This window comes from Corapipo altera, unplaced genomic scaffold (genome assembly GCF_003945725.1).
Source record: "Corapipo altera isolate COAL_440 unplaced genomic scaffold, ASM394572v1 56, whole genome shotgun sequence".
Classification (NCBI taxonomy): Eukaryota; Metazoa; Chordata; class Aves; order Passeriformes; family Pipridae; genus Corapipo; species Corapipo altera.
The window spans coordinates 10,998,553-11,020,120 of NW_020884896.1; the positions used below are offsets into that span (position 1 = coordinate 10,998,553).

Consider the following 21,568-nt stretch of genomic DNA (forward strand, 5'->3'; position numbering starts at 1 on the left):
TAGAAGCTCTCTTCCCAGGTCAACAACCTTTTGTGGACTGAATCCTGGTGTCACTCTATGAGCAAACGCGGGCCAGACAGGACCTTCTGCAAATGGTACAAAAAAGAGGAGAATCTGTGTTGGTAGAGAAGGGGTCCAAAAACTTTCTGGCATAGGTAACAAAAAAAAAACCACAATGAAAAGCACATTTGGTAATTCTGGTAGTTTGGGAAAGCACAACAAAATGTGCTTCAACTTTATTCTTCTTTGGACGAGTCTCCTCCTTGCCTGAGAGGGGATAAAGGTGGTGTTAGCTGAGCTGCTGCTCTCCCTGTCCCGCTGTTTGGGCTCCCTCCAAAGTCTCCCCTATTCCTAGGGAGCACTCCATAAGCCCCAGGAGCAGGGCTCTGCACCCGGGCTGCTCCAGCACCAGCTCCCCCACAGCTCCACTCCCTGCTTTTGACCAGCCTTAACTTCAGACATGAACAAAGGCTCTTTGGAGAGCAGATTTTCCATAACATCCCGCAGCTCCATTAGTAGAAATGTTGAGCGGCTCCAGTGAGAGCACAGGCAGGGCTGATTAGACCCAGTTGTTTGGCTCCTTCATTTCACAGGGATTTTATAAAATATCTTATGCAGGTGCAGGAGTTGACACAACAGAGCATGCACCGTGTTAGAGTCTGTCCAGCTTGTGTGTAAACACCACTAGTCCCTTTTTCAAACTCTTAGGAGCTGTTTCATAAACACAAAATACTTTGCTTAATTTCCAAATCACATGAGGTTTCCTCAGCAGGGCCAGTGGTGGAGGACACTGCAGAGCAGCCCCAGTCCTGTGGAGCAGCCCCAGGTCACTGCCAGAGCTGGCAGCAGAGGCAGGCAGAGGCTACCACCTGCTGGGCCCTCCTTAGTGACTCCTACTCTGAACGTCTCCACAGTGCCATTTAATGATGGTAGGAACGCTGTGTGCTGAGGATCATGACACAAACACCTCTGGCCAGCCCTTTGTCACTAACAGAGCTCTTGACATGCAAGCCATGTAGACAGGGAGGATGCTCAGTCGGTAGCTTTGGGCACTTGACCTCTTTCTTGCTCATTTTGAGTCTTCCAGAGTGTGAGTGTTTCTCTTCCTCACTGGCCTCGCAGAACAGAGGCACTTTTCTGAGCTGAGGCGAATTGCCAGAATTTTGCTGAATTGGGGAACCTGACATTTCTCCCTCGGAACTTGCTCCTACTAAAAAAAAGAAACAGCTCTTCTGAGAGTCATTAAGAAGGGGGGATAAAATTCATGCATATTGGGAGGGCACATGCCTGAATTTGTGTGGGATCCCACGCTCACATAGGGAGTCTTGAAGGTCTTCATGGGAAACACCCTTGCATGCTTAGGAGTGTTTGGGTCCACAGGGCTGCTGCTTCTGTAAGAGTGGAAGGCCTGGCCTGGGTAATCCAGGAAACCCAGGGTGCTGTTCATCCCACTCAAGGACCTTGACCAAATAAGTTCTGTAACTCACCCTGACTCTTGCAGCCTTGAGATTAAAGGAAATGGCACATGTGTTGGATGGGCAGACTCTGTGGATCTTGCAGGGCTGAACGCACACTGCTGCAAACTTATCTGGGAGTCTTATGGTGCTACAGCACATGCATTTTTGGGGCAGACACTGTTTTTGCACCAAGCATGCTGGATGTTTCCTGATGTAGCCTTTCTATGATTGAGCTGCTCTACTGAGCTGCCCCGAGACTCAGCAGGTCATGATAGCTTGCACCTACAGCACATCAGACTTCATCTTCCCAGCTAGCCAGGCTCTGGGAAGGTCACTGGAAGGAGTCCAGTGGCTTCAAATAGGAGTTGACTCATGCCCCATGAGATCAAAACAAAATGTCTCTGCATATGAAAAAATATTATGGAAACTGTATCATTCATGCACAAAAGCCACACTTCAGATTTATCATATAAAATACCTAATATTGTAAATGGAAAGAAAAATTGCATAAGGCCTGGAGTGCATTAAAATTGTTGGAATGTGAAAATGTCCCTTCCCTTAAACACAGCTGGGGTCTGGTACACAAGTAGGCATCCAAAATTGGGAAGCTCAATCCCTTCCTGCACTTCTTCAAAACGCTCACTTTCTGTAGAAGTAATTTCTAGACTCATCCCTTGTCTTGTCAAGAGGGACCCAGAACAAATGTTTACTATGGTGGTCAATATGAGGTGATATGGCAGTGTGACAGGTATTTCAAGACCTCACAAATGCAGCAGCAGCACCCAAGTGTGCTGCCCAGGACAGAGGTGGGCACTGAGAGCACCCCACGGGCAGGCAGCAGGCTTGCTCATGTCTGGCTCTGTGGTCAAATCCTGCCCCAGTAATGCTGGCCAGGATTTGACCATGGTGCTGAGCAATGCAGAATCCCTGTGATTCCCTCAGCTGCCATCTGCAGCTTGATTGTATTCCAGCAATAGCTGATTGCCATGGTCCAGGGAGCAGGATTTAGCATATTACCTTGAGGAAATGAGCAGAGGATGGCTCAGCATGCACAGTAAATGCAACTCTGAGGGAAAAAATGAATTAATGTGGGTATTAACCAGCAATTTGTCATACAGCCTCTAGAGTCAACTTCTGATGCTGTGAGGTGTGCAGTGAAAACCAATGGATACTTCTGCATCTCCCTGGCTTTTCTGAAGTTCTTCAGCACTGGGAGCTGGTGGATATCACCAACCCTGTTTGCTGCTCAGCAACAGAAGAAGCCCTGATGAATGCTCCAGCTGCTGGCTGCAAGCCTCTGACTTGCAAGCCTCTGACTTTAGACCCCGGGGCAGACTGCAGCTCTGTGCCATGCTTCCCTCCCTGGGTGGAACATCAGGAGCTGGCTGTGGGCACTGCAGAGGTGCCATCTGCCCCCTCATAGGCTGGACCTGATGCACTTCCCATTTATCACCCTGCAGTGCCTCAATACCACCTCTCTGTGACACCTCTGTGGCAGAAGGGTGCCACCACACACCCTCCAGCAGCTGGCCCTGAATGCAAACAAATTCAAGATTCAAGTGATACAGAGAGCTAACTGAAATAACCCACCTGCACCATTTGTCCACTATTGCCATCAAATTACCCTTTTTTTCCACCAAAGCACATTCAGTCCAGGATAGCCAGTCACACTGTGTAAGCCCATCACTGATCCCCATGCCTACAGAGGACAATAGCTGTGAGATGGCTGATCAGATTTTGGGCTCTCATGCCCTCTTGCCTCAGTGCTATGGGGTGATTGGAGTGTGACTCAGCTAACTGGGCTATACTGGTTCCCTGCTGGAGTGTATTCCCATAACTGACATCAGGGGACATCCAGCTTCCATGACTAAACTCTTCTAACATTCCAGAAATCCGACAAATAAATGTCTCTCGGAAATAATCTAGTGTTTTGTTTTGGGAAATGAGCAAACCATCAGCCTGGTCACTTTTGTGTAGGGGGCAAAGCTTCACAAGGACCCGCAGGGCACCGGGCAGCAACACGAGCATCTTGCTTGCCCGCCCTCCCAGCCCGCCTCTCCTCCTTTGATGGGTTTGGAATGAGCTCTGGAGGTCTCACTGCAGAGAGTAATGATGTGTGAAAGCTCACTTTCATTTTTCACTCTACTTTTTTGGAAGGTGGAACATTTTACAGTTGACAGTACCATGCTAAAGCCATATGAGGCAAGTAACTATTTTTAACCAGATGGAGACTATCTGAGAGTCTATTGCTGAATCATTTCAAACAAGGAAGAAATCATGGAATATAAAGTAGGGGTGGGAGGGATGGGGGTGGAAAGGCTTTTATCATACATTTCTTCCAATAACTGTCCAACTACTTCAGGACTTATGTGACCACTTACTGAAAATGCCTGTGAGGTCACTTCAAGTAGTGGTTGCATTTTACGAAATGCTTCTGCTTTGAGAGAAAAGCAGTTCCTCAGGTTAGAGAAGCTTGAGAGGCTCCCTGTGCTTGCTGACCCCCTTTGCTGACCCTGCAGCATGCTCTGAACTGTGCCAAATGGGAGAAGACACTTGAGCATCTTGGCAAAACCCTTCTCTGAGCCCCCATCAACACATATTATCTGGGTGCAATGTGCTGAATGCTTGTGGGACCACAGCTTGGGGTGAGGGGAGATAGGGTGGCCTCAGTCCTGGTCTGGATGTCCTTCCACCTGACAGTGAAAAGCTCTGGTTCTCCCTCCCCTGCCCACAGCAGTGCAGAGGTGGCACTTCAAATTTTGCCAGGTGAAATGGGCTTGGTGGATAAACTGAGGAATTTTTGTCACGTTTCCTTTATCTGACACATCTCAAACTTGCAACAACACCACTTCTCCCTGGTAGCTATGGACTAAGGCAGCCTCTCACACAAGGAAAGGGAGAGCTAGGAAGTACAACTGAGTTACAACCACCTGACAGGCCATGACCCAAACAGTGTTAGAAGCCTCTCAGCCTGTTTGTGTGATTTAATGCACAGCCTATTTGTACTCACTCAGAGCACAAGGGTGATAAACACACACATAATGTTTAGCTTTGTGCTGGAGTTTGTTTAACTCCATTGCATGTGCAGCATTTGGCCATGGAGCTGAGGTGAGTCCATGTAGGAATGTGGCACTGCTCGGGCACAGCATGGTGCCAAAACAAGGGCTGGGGGGGAACATGTCTGCATTCGACCCTGCCGACAGCAAGGCTGTGTGGCTTGCAATGTTCTCCCAGTTTGCAACGGGAAATCAAACCTCCTTCCCTGTCCTAGTTTGGTACTTGGTCACTAGCCTGTCTTTCGTTATCATTATCATTGAAATCATGGGTGGGACACATGTCCTTAGCCCCTTTTAGACCAGTCTCTTGGCTCTGATTTCCCAAGAGCTGCTGGGATCCTCTGCACTGAGAACAAAAGTCAAACCCCATCGCAGGTTTGCACTGCAGCATGGCTGGGGCAGAGTGCATACAGATGACATCAAGGCATCATGAAGTCCTGTGTCTGCTTGTTACACACCAAAACATAGTGGCTTACTTTTGGGACAGAAAAGTTCAAATGAACTTTCTCTCTCAAGCCATCAGTATCATCTTTAGAAGAAGTGATGCATACTAAGGGTGGTTTTAGCTCCCAACTTGGTGACACCTCCAATAAGGAGCCTATTGGCCATGGTAGGTAGTCTCCAGCTCTCTACAGTGTCCCTGCTGCACTACAGTTGCCTCTGAAAACATCCTAAATGTGGGGTGTGAGAGCAGGTGGGGCTGCAAGGACTCACAAGCAAATTTAGCCAAAGAGAATGGATATATCCCCTTTAAAAAGCCATCAGGGTCAGTGTCTGCAGTGTGGGGAGTGGAGTTCAGGATAAACAATCCTGAAACTCAATGTTTTTAAGAGGAATTAGAAAGAGGGACACAACAGGGTCTGGTGCCACCTCAGAAAACCTCTGCCCAACACCCAGAGCACTGCACAGCCCTGGCCCCACACTGGCTGGTTACAGCTGTCACCAGCTGTCACCTTTTTTTCTTACTGTGCAATGAGAAGCAGCGAGGCTTTCGTCACTACCTGTTATATTAAATGCAGTGCAAGCTGCCGAGCTCACACATGGATTGTCAGGCCTTGGAAGAGGAGATTTGCCTCTCCTATGGGACTTGGCTCCCATGTGGGATGTCCATCCCTGGAGGGGCCTAGAACTGCCCTTCCAGACCTTCCTCTTCTCCCTTTTCCCCTGGTTATTTCTGATATCACCCCTCCTCTCAGAGCAGGGCTGTGGGGAAGGGATGGCTCCCTGCTCAACGCCAGCCTGGCCAGCCAGGGCATGCACAGCCCAGTGCCAAGCTGAGCTGGGACTTTGGCTTGAGGAAACACATGGCTGAACCAATGCCACTGATTGGCATCCAGCACACTCAAACTTGCTCACCACTCATGGCTTGTCCCGTCCCTGCCCCTGCAATCTTGAGTAATGGGGCCTGACACATGTGTTTTTCCAGAGCACAGTCTCTTCAGATCAAATTAATTCTGTGATTTCCAGGTGCTTCCTCCTCCGCATAAATGATGAAGACTTCCTGAAGCTATTGGCCAAGGTTGCTTGAAGCCAGGACATTAAAATTAATCTTTTGTTCTTGGGTACTCTCTGTAGCCTGATGACCCTGGGTGCTGCCTCTCCTTTCTCGCCTGTAGGTCTCAAAGCTGCCAGCAAAGAGGCATTTTAGGGGCAAGAGGAGGGGAGGGCAGGGTGTGAAGTGATTTGGCTGTGGGTCTGAGCCTGCTGGGAGGCTCCCACTGAAAGCTCTTTGCAAGAGCCTCCCTCTTCAGTTGCTGCCTGGATGTGGGGTGAGTTGCTGCGTGGGTCCACCACAAATGGCCTGAAATGAGCCTGCAGCTCATCCCACCACCCCAGTCTGAAGGCGAGGCTGGGATCATCCAGGTGTTTCTGAGGACATGATAACTGAAGGTTGTGTTTAGAGGCACCAGATGATCTCTCCTTCCCGATTTGAGGGGGTGCTTGTTGAAGTGTGTTTGTATTTGAGCAACACTGACCGTGTCCTGTAGGTCCTCTGTGCGCTAAGAGGAGATGAGTTTTTGATGGGAACATCTTGTATTGTGCATGCATTTCCTCTCTCCCACTTATCAAGGGTTGTATTGTGTTGCTTATATTATAGTCTAAAATATAGATGAAGCTGTGAAGCACATATAATAAATGCTACTCATCAGTAGATACTCTAGAAACACATCCCATTAATAAAGGGTGTTGAGTGAATAAAATGCCTTTTAAACCCCAAATGAGACATTTTTGTTCACTGCTTTTTAGCACAATACAGTGTTGGGTCTGAGTTAGGATGTTTTTTATTTTTGTTTGGATCTATATTTGCATTTTCTCATGTCTATTTCTATAACCTGACTGCATTGCTAGTATATGTAGTGCCAGCATCACAAAAGTTTCATAGCCTATACAAGACATGGAGCAGAAACCTAGAGAACATAACCCACATCTGTCTCCCACCTGCAGTGCAACCCTCAGTACTTATCTTACAGGTAGGACGTCTCCTGATCAGAGATCTCAAAGCCCTTGGTGAAGTGTATTCCTTCTTTTTTTTTAAAAAAATGCTAAGCATGTCCTTATCCAGCTTTTTGTTTGAGCAAGAGGCAGTTGTCCTGGTGCTGAGCTGCAGCTTTCTTGCCTTGCTCTGCTCATCAGGTGAGTCTGTCCTAGTGAGGTTTTTAAGTGTGGCGGATTTTAAATGGACTAGTTTAAAATGTACAAACCTGAGCAGTCTTGTGATACTTCAGTATCACCCCTAAGGGACAGGCCTGGTTGATGCTTTCAGCAAGGTCAAGTCCCCCCTCCTATCCCTGGTTTTACTTGTGTCTGCACTTGTGCCCTTCCTTGCCTGCCAGCTGTGAGGTCAACACCCCTGTTACACAAGCGAATGTCGTCGGTGTTTTCCTTCTTGATTGTTCTGCGTGTAATTTAGATTCCACGACCAGCATTTAGCTTATGTCATTGCATCATTTTAATGTTGTTTTTCTTGGCTGAAGGTCTGATTTTCTTGGCACTGCAGTTAGGGCATCTCTGCAGACATGTACACTCGCTAGCTGCACACTCTGCTTCCCCTTTTGTGCACCTTGCCCTTGCCTCTGCAAACCCAAACTGCAAAAGGACTGGTTTTGCAATTCTTTCCTTGCCCAGTCACAACTGGCAAACACACTCTGCCCCTTTAATTTTCATACATCAGTACTTATCTTGGATTAAAGCTGTAATTCTACTACATGAAATCTTTGAAGTTTTCTTTATGATAGCAGTGTCTAGAAGATGCCTGCAAAGATCAAGAACTATTTGTTCTGCACAGGCAATGCCCAGTGCTGCTGGTCCCCAAGTTCTTCTGCTCTAACCTTCACATGGGACAACAGAGGGACAGGGACAGGAAAACACAATCATCGAGAAATGATGATGCAACATTACCCAGCATGATAGATGTATGTGCTTGGCACTAGACATTTTCAGATCTTTGTCAGCAGCTGTGCAAAGGGATTTCAAAGGAACTATGAAGGATATCTGGGTACTTTTGAGAGGTTTCTGTCACTGCACCATTGCCAGCTCTACGGACAGCTCTACTGTCACATTTTGCTTGTCCTTTCCTGGATGCACACTTTCCCAACAGAATGGGCTTAAGACTGTATTTTTCCCTGGGCTATTTAGCAAAGCTGTTTCTTACTCCTGGAAGTTCTTCTTTTGAGGCGTCTCCAGCTTCCCACAACAGTAGTGCAGGGCTCTTGGCAAATTCATTCAAATGCTCATGTTTTTTCATCCCCAGTACTGTTTTAACACAATTTGCCCTTTCTTCTAAGAGCTGACAGTCAAATCACACGTATATTTTGCCAGTAGAGGATTGTGTTTTCTTATATTACAAATTATATTTCTTGCCTGTACTTTTTGTAAAACAAAACCAAAGGAATCACCCCACCCAAAAAAACCCAATTGTTTTCTCCTCTAAACCCATCAGAAATCCTATAAATGCCTTAAGTTAAAATATGCATCTTCCTTTCCTCTCCCCCTGCCCATACATTGCTATTTCTGTGGTCTCTGTCCAGGGACAAGGTTGAGCCCAGGGGATGGTCCCTGCACTGCCATGTCCTGCTGCTATTGGTGGAAACATGATGTCAGTAATCACGAAGCTCAGTGAGGTCTGGCAGGGTCTGGGCTCCCTGGCTCCCACACAGGCAGCCAACCCACAGGAGCACTGAGAATAAAGAGGGGAAGGGAAAATTCATGGGGTTGGGAGATGACACACAGCCCAGAACAGGCAACACTTCCCAAAAAGAACCTCCAAAGCAAATACGATTGTGCAAGCCATTTCTGTGCCACATTTCCAGAGAAAGCCAGACTTTTCTGTTTCTCTTTCATATATAGCCACTCAGAAGTGCATGTTTGGATGCCTCAGGGTTGAAGTTAAGATCATGCTGTCAGCTGCACTCCAGATCTGGGCTTGCAGCACCCTGAGTTCATTCTGTGGAAGAGATGAGAGGCCATGACACTCCAAAAGCAAGTGGGGTTTGCTCTTGTGCCAGGACAGCCTTTTTAAAAAACCATTTATTTCCCCCCCCCCCCCCCCCATCTCTCAGTCTTTCATCAGCTAGCCAGTTTTTTCTTCTCCCCTGCACATTGATTTTAAGCCAATTCTGGGAACAGGCAGTTCCCCCAGCCTGAGGACCCTGGAGGAGCAGCCAGAGAGGCTGAGCAGAGCTGGGCAGGGGGCAGCACTTGCAGGGGCCATTCACACCACTTCTTGGTGGTTTTGCTCACCCAACTACCCCATTTTCTTGAAACCATTTTTAATAGTGCTCAGCCTGAGCTTGCCTACGTCTAAAACCCATCAAGGGAACAAAACTGAGCCAGGGAATATTTTTTTTTGCAAGCATGATGTTTTAATGAAATAAAGTCTTCATTCAGGCCTAGCCTTAGAGTGTCACAGACCAACCCAATCCCTCCATTCAAGTAGGAAAGTCCCACAAGCAAAAGGCTCATCACAGGGTCTGCTCTACCTTCCTGACAGTGCAAGCTGGGTTTTCTGGTTGCCCTCATGGCATCAGCTAACAGGTCTTCTTTGGTCTCTCTCCAAAGAAGACTGGCTCCTTTTCCAGTCCCTCCTTGACTGCTCCAATGACTTAGTCCCCGCTCGGATGTTTGCCCCAGCTGATGACCTGCAGGTTGGTAAGGGGACAGTAGCTCCTTCAAGGTTCCTGTGCTGTTGCATTTATCAGATCTCTGGTGGCCAGTAGATGGAAAAAACAAAAGAACTATCTCATGTTAGAAAATATGTGAATTTTCCACCTTAACATAGTCTGCAATTGCAAAAAGCATTTGACACTGTTTCACGCAGCATCCTTGTCTTTCATCTGGAGAGACATGGGTTTAATGGATGTACCACTTGGAGGATAAGGAATTGGTTGGATGACCACACTAGAAGGGTTGTGCTCAACAGCTCAATGCCCTATTGAAGACCAGTGATGAGTGGCATCCTCCAGGGTTGGTGCCAGGACTGATGCTGTTTAACATCTTTATCGGTGACACAGGCAGTGGGATCAAGTGCTCCCTCAGCAAGTTTGCTGATGATACCAAGCTGTGTGGAGTGATCAACACACTGGAGCAAAGGGATGACATCCAGAGGGACCTGGACAGACTTCAGAGATGGACCAGTGCCAACCTCATGAAGGCCAAGTGCAAGGTCCTGCACCTGTGTCGGGCCAATCCCAAGCACAAGTACAGGCTGTGTAGGGAATGGATTGAGAGCAGCCCTGAGGAGAAGGGGGTATTGGTTGACAAGATGCTCAACATGAGTTGAAAATGTGTACTGACAGCCCAGAAAGCCAACTGTGTTCTGGGCCGCATCTAAAGAAGAGTGGCCAGAAGGTTTTTATTAGATATTGGGAAGAAATTCTTTGCTGTGAGGGTGGTGAGGCACGGTTTGTCCAGAGAAGCTGTGGATGCTCCATCCCTGGAAGTGTTCAAGTTTAGGTTGGATGGAGCTTCGGGCAATCTGATTTAGTGGAAGGTGTCCTCAAGGCAGGAGGGTTGGAATGAGATGATCTTTAAGGCCCATTCCAATGCAAAGGATTCTGTGACATGAGGGATCAGAAGCCCAGCTGACCTCCCTGAAGCTGTGTCTGAGACAGGCTCACAAGGCACACAGAGGATTGTGGCCAGACAGGAGCTTCTCTTCCGTGCCTCCATCCAGCACGGTGGTGACAGGGAGTCAGTAGAAGAGCCTGCAAGGCTGCTCTGAGTCACCCTTTGGAAAGGCTTTGCTTCCTTGCTCTCTGATCCAAGGCTGCTTTCTTGGCAGAAGCCTCCCCCAGCAGTCAGTGGTAAAGTCACTGCTTTGGTTGGTTGGTTTGGTGTTTTTCCAGTGTTTACTCTGATACACAATTAATGAAACGTAAATTCCTCCATTTATTGGTCTCTAGAGAAGCCCTGCTGGCTTGCATACCCTGGCCTTTGGGGACATTTCTATTGTTTCAGCTACTGCCAAAGACAAGGAAAGCTAAATTCCGCTCTCTTCAGTGTGATTGGAGGGAGCTCACCCACCCCTGTGCATCAGCATGGCTTGCACTTGCCTGAACAGACACACCACAGTGGCTTTGACATTACAAGGTGACCACTACCAGCCAAGGTCTGGGCTCTGTCCCCAACCCAAGTAAGGTCAAATCACTTTGAAATCGTTGACTGATCTCTCACCATCAACAAGCAGCCGTGGTAGACTGCAAGGAAATTCTGAGAGAAGGAAATAGTTTGATATAATACAGGTAAACAAAAAAAATGTAACGTGCGAGCCTTGTGCTCCAGGCTTACTGCCAAATCTGCCACATCTCTTTTCCAAGGGCCTCCCCTGCCTGAGGAGTGAAGGTAATTCAATCCAATCTGTGTTTGGTCAAGTCGTGGTTTAGAGGTGTGCCTACATTTTTGAAGTGCCAGAGTGGCAGCCATTCCCTACCAGCATTTGGTACTGGGGTTGGATGGCCCAAGAAAGACCATGAAGGCTTCAAAGCACAGTGTCCAGAGCCATGGCTACCTGGATTGATGGCTGCTTGCTTTACCAGATTTATGGTTTATGAAGCAGAGGCTTTCTTCTGCCAATCCTTGCTGATGGAAAACACTTGCTTGGCTCCAGCTGAATCTTTCTAGACCCCAGAAATGTCTGATTAAAGCCAAGCAAAACAAGGAGCTGTGGATTCCGAAGGACGTTTTACCTGGAGCTGTGGAAGGGTTTCACTGCCAGCTGTCCGCCTCTCTCAAGGGGCTCTGTCTCCACAGCATGGAGGATGTGGGAGCTGTGCAACCACCTCTGACATGCTGCAGGTCACAGGGCAGCACTGCCAGGGAAAACAAATACTCCTTGCTTTGCCTCGAAAGGCTGAGCTGTTACCTGCAGTGCATTGGGAGCTGCATGAACAGCTTGGGAGCAGGTGGACAGCAGTGGACAATAACACCATCTGTGGGACAGTCCTGTTCCCTGTTCCAGCCATCCCCATTGGTTTCAGTGAGCCCTAGGACCAGATCAGACACATGGGAAGGGGAAGGGACTGGGGAAAGGGTATCTCCAGACCGGTTGCCATAAGCCTGTGTCACTCCTGATGTTAAGTCCATGAGAAGCTGACAGCACCTTGTTCTGATTTCTCATTTCACTTCTTGGCTGAAGATCCCTTCTCCAGAAGGGTGAAGACCTTAAATATTTTCCAGAGTCCACCTAATCAATATTGCTCTGATAATCTAATTGATTAGTACAAGCCATTTACAACATGATCAGGTCAGAACTCTGAGCCAAAATTTGGTGGGTTTCAACCTCTTGTACTTGCCAAAGTTTCCAGAGAATTTACAGACTCACAAAACAGGTTTAAGCTGACCAGTGCTAGGCTTGTTTTTCCAGCCATTAACTTGGCCATATGCTCCTTTTACCCACAGTGTTGATATAAGTGATTCTCACCTTCTTCCTCTCCCCTGTGGCAGGCACTGACTGGAGTTAAAATAATTTCAGATCTATCATTTCTAGAGTATTTTTAACCAGTCCCTTTCACAGTGCAGCCTGCACAGCGCAGCTTGAAAACACTGCCCTGCAGTTGCACCCTGCTTCAATCTATCTCCAAAGGCAGCACCTGTTCCCAAAGACCTGCAGCTTGGATGGCCCAGGGCAGCTTTTAAGGACTCACCAACCACCCCAAAGGGAGCAGCAGTGTTTGCTAGGCTGTGCTCACCTACCTTGTGTCGAACACCAGCACTTTGGTTAGAGCTCACAGACTTCTCTCCATGCTTCCTCTGTTGCTTTTCCTCTGCACATGGGATTATTTTAAAATAGAACCTTCTTAAGAAGCTCTTAGACATTCATAGGGTTCAGCCGGTTAGTGAGCAAGGTGCTCCACTTGAGGCATTTGAGCAGCCCTGCCGAGATCAGTGGGCAGCTGCATTTGGTCAAGAGCACAGTGAGACCCGAGGGCCAGAGGATTTCCTGGCTAAAGGGCATCTACTGGAGCAGAACAGCAACAAACACATCAAAGAGCATATTTAGACACATTAGATGAGAGAACAACTTGTTCAGTAGCACTCTTCTACTGCAACAGTTACATTTATGCATGCAAAAATCTTGCAAAATCTGGCACAGACCCACTGTGGTTTAATGCAAAATAGCCTAAAAACAACCGCAACAACAAAACCCTGAGCAGAGCTCGCTATTAAAGAAAACCCTAAAAATAAAGTAGAGAGGGAGGAAAAAATAGCAGCACTGATTTCCTCGTTCACAGCCAGCCAGAGAAGCGAACTGCTAACACTGGTTAGATATTTAACACCCAAGAGCTCCAGTACCAGACTGGCTTCCTTCAGGCCCAAGCACTTAACACTAGTGTGCCACAGGAACCCTCTGCACACAGAGCTGTGCTATGTCAGCCTGAGATACAGACCTAAAAACAGGAGGGGAAGTGGTTCACCAAATGGCTACTTGCAAATACCACCAAAGCCAAAACTAGTATTTGAGGAAGCTTAGCTTCAGGCTCTTGTTTCCAAAACACAGCATTAAGTATTAGGAAAGCACAAACGAGCCTTGATTTTTGGTCACATCTGTCATCAAGAGCTGTACCTCCTATCAGTGGAAAAGGCTGGAAGAAAAAAAGGTAAACTGCAAAACAATTTTGGCAAAGGGTCAGACAGGTAACAGTAACCAGAAAACTTACCGGGAGCCCCAGTCCTTTGAAGCTCGTGGTAGTTTACCATTAAATTTCAGCAGAAAATAGGATACTACCTTGTCTAATTTAAGGTACTCAGGGAGATACTTGAATAAACTCCATTATTATCCCATTCACAGTATTCCTTTTTCCTTTTCTAATGTCTCCCTACGATGAGGTTGCAAGGGCAGGACAACCCACACCAAATCCAATTCCCAGGTTTTTAATATAAGCACAGCCACAATGAACAGCCAGGAACCAGACAGCATCCCTTACTATTTTTATAAAACAATACCATCGTAGCTAAAAAACAAACCACATTAGATCTCTACAAGGGAATAAATAAATCAGAGCAGCAAATAGCATCCCAACTGTGGAGCTGCAGCCAAGGAACCAGCCCTTGCCACTGTGACTGCGGGACTGTCAAATTCATATTGCACAACGGAAAAGTGGAGTCGAGCATCGGGGCTGCTTACTGGGACTGCAGCACTGAACTGCAGCACACTTATCACCTGTCCACCGCAGTTTCCAAGGGATAAAGTACAGCAGGGAGAGGAGTGCTGGCCTGTTTTCGCTGGCTTTGCTGTTAAACCCACTGGCAGTACCGGAGAAGAGGCACTGCCACCTCCTGTTTACACGGTGCAATAGGAAAGCGGAGGCTGGCAGCGAGCACAGCCCTGCCAGGCTGGGCGGGGCAGCAACGCCTCCAACACTGATCGTGCTGCTTATATCCACTGAAATCCACCCTGTTCCACGAGGGGGGGGAATAAGAAGGGGCTTTGATGGTGCCCTCCACACCAGCAAGAACAGTCAGCTGTTAATCCAGCTCCTTGCAGCCCAGAGTACTTGTTTACAAGCATCACAAGGACACCTCTGCACTGTGGGACTGGGAGGCTCCCACTCCCTAAAGGTGAGCACCCGCTGCCACCCCCGCAGGCCCTCACTGAGAGCCCTCAGCACAACCCCGAGTTAGGCAGCGGTAAACAAACAGCAGGACAAACCACAGACCCAAAACAGACTTTCATACATTTGTATGTTTATTATTTCAAAGTACAGTATATACATAAGGTATAGCAATATCTTCAAAAACTTTATACAGAAACAGGTATCTACAAAATTAAACCAACAGACATTCTGTGTATATTTGGATGACTTACACACATATATTGGAAGATTCAACATAGTTTCAGTTAGGACAAGAAAATGGGAAGGAAACGCCCATCCATCTTGGAAAAGCTCTAAATACCACCCAGCTCCCCCTGCACCGCAGCCATCTGCCGATGGACAGGTGGGACACGGTAAACTTGATTCCTTGTGCCACCTACTGCTGGTATGCAGTCACAGTGCTTCCTGCTGACAGCAGGAAGGGTGAAGACCCTTTTCTGACAGGCCTTGTTCTCCGAGCCCCTCCTAGATTCAGACACCTGATGCACTGGAAGCCAGAGATACAGTTTCTTTTTTTTTTTTTTTTTAATTATGAACCAAACCATTGTAATGAAAAATATTCCATGAGAGATACTGCAGGTGTTGCCAGCAACAAGTGAAGATAACGAGAAAATATCCAAGGAAGAAATCAATCTCCATTTTTCTGGACATTATAATTAAAAATATTGCACAAGTCTACATGGCAGAAAGCCAGTGATTTCTATAGCATAAAATGGTATTTCTCAGGTCAGAGGGTCTGGCTTCATTCAGAAAATGAAAGCTCTGAATTTTACAGAGGGTAGAAAAGCATAGGCAGCTTTCTTGTAGGGTCTCTAACAACATCTGTATGTGTGATGTTCGAATTAAAAGAGCACCCTGAGTATTTAAGAAACAGATGACTAAGCCTGTAAGACACAACTAGCTTCAAGCTGGGAATTTTCAACAGCAGCCTGTGGCAATTACACATCTAAAGGACACTGAATTTCAGTGACAGGTAGGTACCTAAATGCTCTAGGCTGCCTTCATAATTAGTTTATCTCTAAAATTCAGTTTATCGGAGGACAGTTTTCAGTTTCAGGTTCATAATGTAAAGTTTCCAAAACAAAGATAAGTGGAATGTGATTGCAAGCAAGTCTTGCAGCCACTCTACACCAGCTGGTGTTCACCTGTGTGAACCACCCCACAGGAACACATTTTTCCACAGAAAGTGTTCTCTTTAAGTGCACCAACAGTATCACCCTCCTGACAAGTAATCCCATGGAAACCACGGCACCTGGCCTGCCAGCAACATTTTATGGCTAATACATCATTGCCTCTCAAAAATGAGGAACATCATCAAGTAAAGTTGCTGGCTGACACCATCGGGTATTCATCACATTCTGGGCTAACTAGAGAGTCATTTGCCACTGTGCAAGCTAGAATGACATTTCCATCTCTAACAGATGTGTTTCAAGTAACACCTGTGGATGACAACTTTGGTCCATGAAAGTACCGTGCACAGTAAACAACGTGATATTTTGTCAGCTTTGTGTGTCTCCATGACCAAGAAAAAAAAAAAAAGTCTGAAAAGTTCCTAGTGCTACAAAGAGTAAGCAGCATTGCCAGCAGGGCAGGAGGACAGCTAACTGGGTTTCTCAAATAACTTAAAAGGAGAAACAACCATGCCAAAAAGAAATAAGAATTTCCACATCATTGCACTGATTCCATCTGCACCACACCTCTCCTTCATTCACACTGTACACCTGGAGAACGTACATCAAATGATTACAATATTAACATGGTATCTAAAATACTGGAGTCATTCAGCTGAACGCCTGAAAATATCTGGAGATCTGGTACATTAAAGCATGAAAACACAAACATACAAGAGCTAAGCTATGTTTTAGCATGCAAATTGTTCTAAAATACTTTCTCTCAGCAGAAGATCTAGCTCAGTCACAAACAACTGTCTGTTCACTTCCTGGAAGCTGGTGACAAATCTGCTCCAGCAGAGCCAGGTATTTTCCTTTTTACATCACTTAAACAACAGTAAAGCAGAGGTAGTCCCATGACTGGACTGGTCCAAGTTCCCTAACACTTCAGATAACCACTGCTCTCAGGAATTAGAAAAATAGATGTATAAAAACCCACCCAGATTAAAGGCTTGCAATTTCTACATAATGCTCGGTCAGGTTTTAAACAATTTGTTCCCACTCCCTTTCTAAAGAGATACTTGATCCTTTGACACTGAAAGGACCTGTCATCCCAGGCTCTTGAAGCCCTCTGGACCACAAACCAGGTCTTGATCCCGCAAGGACTTTCAGAGATGCCTATTTTTAAAGTAATAAGGAAATCTCATTGTCTTGAACCAAACTATTCAAACCAAATCAGGCCCTTTTGCTCTGTGTGTTTCATTACAAAGCTCAAGCAACTCAGTGGCTCCTGAAAATGGAGTACACACTCCTACGTCATTCATATGTGTAGGATGCAAAAGGTGCCTGCAGTAAGACAGATTCTTACAACACCCCCCCTTCTGATTAAAATAGCTAAAGCACTGCTATTGTAAATGTACAGGGACTCTGTTTTCATGTCAATAGGAAGTTCAAGTATTTAATAAAAACCTGATGTATATATTTACACTGTAATCTGACCTATTTATTTTGGTCAAAAGGCAATAGATACAGAAACTATGCATTTACTGCTGCAACAGAGATATTTCAGATCCTGTATTTATCCTAGAATTAAAATGTGAACATGATGTTGTGACTAACCCAAATTTTGTCACCTTGATACTCTTCCTCCATAACACTCTCAGACGCTGAAGGACTAAATAACAGCCCTCAGTTTGTGCCATTTTGACCAACTAATTCTTTACAACAGTAAAATCAAGGAGTTGCACAGATTTCTGTGCCACTTTCACAGTCCAACAATAGATTAAAATCCCATTTAAATATATATGTCTTATTTTTTACCACTACTCTCATTGACTGGTTTAGCCACAGGTAATAAGAAAAGTTAGTTAGCTTCCATTTGGCTTTGAAACAGATGCAATCACCATGTCTATGTGTACTTACAGAACAACGGGCAACTAACACTCCTACTTCTTAAATGCTGTTAGTTACACAGAAGCTCAGAAATCTTTATTAACCAATTACTTGATATCAGACTTCTTTAGATCCATATGCCTAAAGATCAAGGGTTTAAAAGATTTGTTGAACTGACATTGGTTTCAATTACATGTACTTAAGACCTAAATCAGAATGCTTCTTAATCCCTTAGTTTTACTGTTGTTTCACTTCATTTGAATAAAGAAACTGAGCAGTTGAATGTTAATCTAAAGCAGAAAATATGCAATATCGTGGCCACCACTTAAATCCCAAAATTTTGTGACAGAGCACTTTTCCATGCATATGTCAAAAATGCTTAATCAACCTAAGGATCAGAAATAATATTCAAGAAAGGAAATAATGTCTGAAAGCCCTTAAAGCTCAGTAACACTGGATATGTTCAAAAGCAACTAAGACATAATTGGCTTTATTTTTTTCAAGCTCCATCATTAAGAGACTGATTAATTACACAGTGAAGAAATTAAAATCTCACAGCAACTCACTCAAAATGTAGTATGCACTGCAAAGCATCTGTATGTCCTTTCAAATAAAAGTTCTAGATAAATGTAGTGTGTAGTGAAATTCAGCAGCTCCTCAGGCTGGAACTGGGTTGACAGAACCACAGTGATGCCAAACCCTGTCAATCTCTCACACAACTAAGCCTCTGTGGTCAAAGGCTTTTTTTGCAAAATACCAGATGCTTGTGCTGGCAGGCAAAGTGTAAAAAACAGTGGTCTGTAGCACCTGCCTTTTCTGCATCTTCATGTTGGTTAGTCCATAGAAGTTTTAGTTATGTCTGCTTTATTCTCTGTTCCAGTTCATGCTTGTGTTTAATAAGCCGTTCTATTTCTGTTCCTAGAGTTTGAAGGTTTTCCTTTGAGGGGAAAAAAAATGATAAGGCAAGTTATACCAGGAAAAGGAGTCAATCAGCACAAAATACACTAATAAGTCAAAATTACTGTTTATGTCAGCAGGTTGATACTTTCAAGTACTCGGAACAAATGCAAATGATTAGACAGAGTTGGAGAAAACCAAGTTCACTTCAATAAAGGACACAAACCTCTCAGCAAGTCTTTTTCTGCAGTTACTAATATTGTACAGGATGTCTAGAAAGTACAGCATTCAAGGGGAATTATAATTACAGGAAGAGATCTCCAACTTCTGCAGAACACTGCAGTCCAGCTGGCAGCCTGCACACTGTTTTCCAGCCTGACTCATTCCCTTGCAGCAGAGGTGCTGCCCCAATAGCTCAGGAGGGTACCCAGGTGCTGGTACAGGGCCAGGCAGGCAGAGCCCGTGCTCCTGGCTCCATGTGACTGGGCCAGAGCACAGAGAGACCCTGCCCTGCTGAAGGCCTAGGCAGGCCAGACTTTATTTCAAGCATCAACCCATCAATGCACTGCACTCCAAGGGTCCCAGACCAGAGGTTCAGCATGGATCATGCCATATAACTCTCTGGTTAACCAATTCACAATGAGCTGACTTCTGAAAAGCTTTTTAACTCCATGCATTTCTGAAGGCAGCATTTCAGAAGCACAAGAATGAAAGAACTGGCATAGGTACTCACTTTCAGTGTAATGTTTTTCAGTAATGTATCCTCTAACACAGCCTGTAGCTTCCTGTTTATCTCTAAGGAGAGTTCCAATGTGAGACCACTATCTGCAGGATGAGATGTGTACAGAGATGCCATAATCCCACCCCGTCTACTCAGGTGTACTTTGTTGAAGTCAGAGGCCTCTGATGACAGTGTTCCAGCTTCTTCCCGCAAAATATAACTTTGAATAATTCTGGGGAATAAAAGAAATAAAAACAACAACATCACAGCGTTATGCTGTTGTGAAAGGCAGTGAAAAGTCAGACACTGAAGTAACTTCAGATTCCTGACACGAGTAATTTTATTTACAAGCAGTACTATATTACTAAAAAGACAGTAAAAATTTACTCCTGCAATTTCAAAGTCAGAGGAAAACCTGGGATACCAAAAGTGATAGAGGAGATGCTGGTGAGATGAGGCACTACAATGCACAAGGTTTTTCTTATTTAGAAGTATTCTGAAAAGCTACTGGGACAAAAAAGGTACTTAAAAAAGATGTCTCTACTTTTCTTCACTGAAAGACTCCAGACAGAGAATCTTAAGCTTTCTATATATGAGACAAAAATTATACAGTCTCTTCTCAGGACTCTTCCCAAGCTGTGATCATGTTCTGTGAAATGGGACCAGATGGGCATAAATGTATGGACTCATTAAGCAAGGGCTATTCTTAACAGGCAAGTGCACTTTCCAGAGGAAGGCATATGCCATCATTCCTTCCCCTCCTAACTAATGTTCCAGACATTATCCTGTAAGATGGTTTCCATTTAAGTGGAATCTTGTCTCACATATTAACTACTGGCCACCTTTGGCTCATATACATTACTTCTCTGATACATATGCCAGACTACCAACTGCAGTTATGCAGATTCTCCTTCCAAAACACTTACAATCAGCACTCTTTTAAGCACAGGAAGAGAATGGACTCTTCTGTTAGCCAGTGGCAGCAGCCCACCTCAAATCAGCCACCTAGTGACCATTTTGCTAACAAAAACTCACCTGTAGCAGTCTATTCCTCCTGAAAAAATTTAGTAATAGTAATAATTGTCAAAAACCTGGCAATTACTATAACTGCCAGGGAAAGATAAGGAAAAAAAACCCAAGACTAATCCTACTTTTAAAATCTACTGTCACTGCAATATTTTTATTATTTTTAAACATTTTCCTTTAGACAATTACTTGTCTTACATAAAATCCAGACTATTTATCTAGTACATCAGCTCAACACTGACAAACTGTATAAACAGAGCACAGAACATACTTTGTTTTTTTCCTGATTTCCTCCACCAGTTGTTTAATGTGATCCTCCATAAACTCCATCTTCTCATTTTTTCGAGCATGTGCCTTCTGTAGCCTCAGTATTCTTTCAACCAGGACAGACTTGTCCACCTCTGGGAAGCTATCCACAGCTACTGAAGATCCAGTATTCTCAGGTGACCGATCCTCATTGCTGCTGCGCGCGTTAAGGGACCCTGAAACACACGTGTATTTGTACAAACTCTTTTTGCATTTATTCCAGAAGTGCCCCACCAGTGCAGTGCATGCATTCATTGTTTCAGGAGCTCAGGATGTTTTCTTCAGGATGTCGGTTTCCCTTGTACGTTAGTGGGGTTTTCTATAAACAATCCTTACACCAGTACAGGCTGAGACAGCAGTGCAGTCCCCTCTTATGGGCGTACTTCCTTTAGCCAAAGGGTGCTTCCTTCAATAATGCTTCCTCTTGCTTAAATACCTTCATATTCATTAACCTGGTACAAGACTGAGCTGATTTTAAATATATCCATTTTGGAGTCCACTAAAATTACACCACTATGAAAACTGGACAGACTGACAAAGCCCTACGTATAAACACTCCACAGCACTGATCACTTAAAGCTTGAAGTACTTTCTCTACTTTCTGTTCTTCTTTCTAAGCATTTGTCTCTCTCATATAGTGATGTTACAGGACACTTTGACAGAACAAACCCCACTTAAACCCCAAAGATACAAAGGAAGGAAACAGATGTCATTTTCAGTGCTGAAGATCACTGCTTTAGTTCTAACCCAGATAGAAAGTAATGAATTTTACACAAACCCACCGATGCCTCTAATGATGTTAATTGATTTATCATTTACACAGTTGCAACTGTCAATATGGCAATTAAACAATGCTGGAAGACACTGCTCTTTTTTTTTTTTTTTGCCTCTGGCAGCATGTAAAAGGGTCCTGTATAAACTGGAGTCCTCTGAGCTTCCTCCAAACATAAAAGCAACAAAATAAAACAGATAGGTATTTAAAAAGAACTGAGATACATAAACATTACACTTT

At 45.1% G+C, this 21,568-nt stretch overlaps 2 protein-coding genes across 4 annotated transcripts in view; one reads left to right on the top strand and one right to left on the bottom strand.

Annotated features, from left to right (window-relative positions):
* Nucleotides 1-19,230, top strand: part of ADRB1 (adrenoceptor beta 1) — a 35,214-nt gene extending 15,984 nt beyond the window's left edge. The window contains exon 3 of one of the 2 annotated variants that reach the window (XM_027647914.1): nt 18,644-19,230. In XM_027647914.1, coding sequence (XP_027503715.1) covers nt 18,644-18,648 — 5 coding nt within the window. In that variant the 3' untranslated portion in view covers nt 18,649-19,230. Of the gene's footprint in view, nt 1-2,575; nt 3,342-18,643 lie in introns of those variants that run through there. The other variant, XM_027647913.1, reaches the window with a different exon arrangement.
* CCDC186 (coiled-coil domain containing 186) overlaps nt 14,676-21,568 on the bottom strand; it is a 36,235-nt gene continuing 29,342 nt past the window's right edge. For both annotated transcript variants that reach the window (XM_027647909.1, XM_027647910.1), the window contains 3 exons: nt 20,522-20,732; nt 19,237-19,456; nt 14,676-18,543 (listed from right to left, as the gene is read on the bottom strand). In XM_027647909.1, the coding sequence (XP_027503710.1) occupies nt 18,460-18,543; nt 19,237-19,456; nt 20,522-20,732 (515 nt within the window). In that variant the 3' untranslated portion in view covers nt 14,676-18,459. The remainder of the gene's footprint in view (nt 18,544-19,236; nt 19,457-20,521; nt 20,733-21,568) is intronic.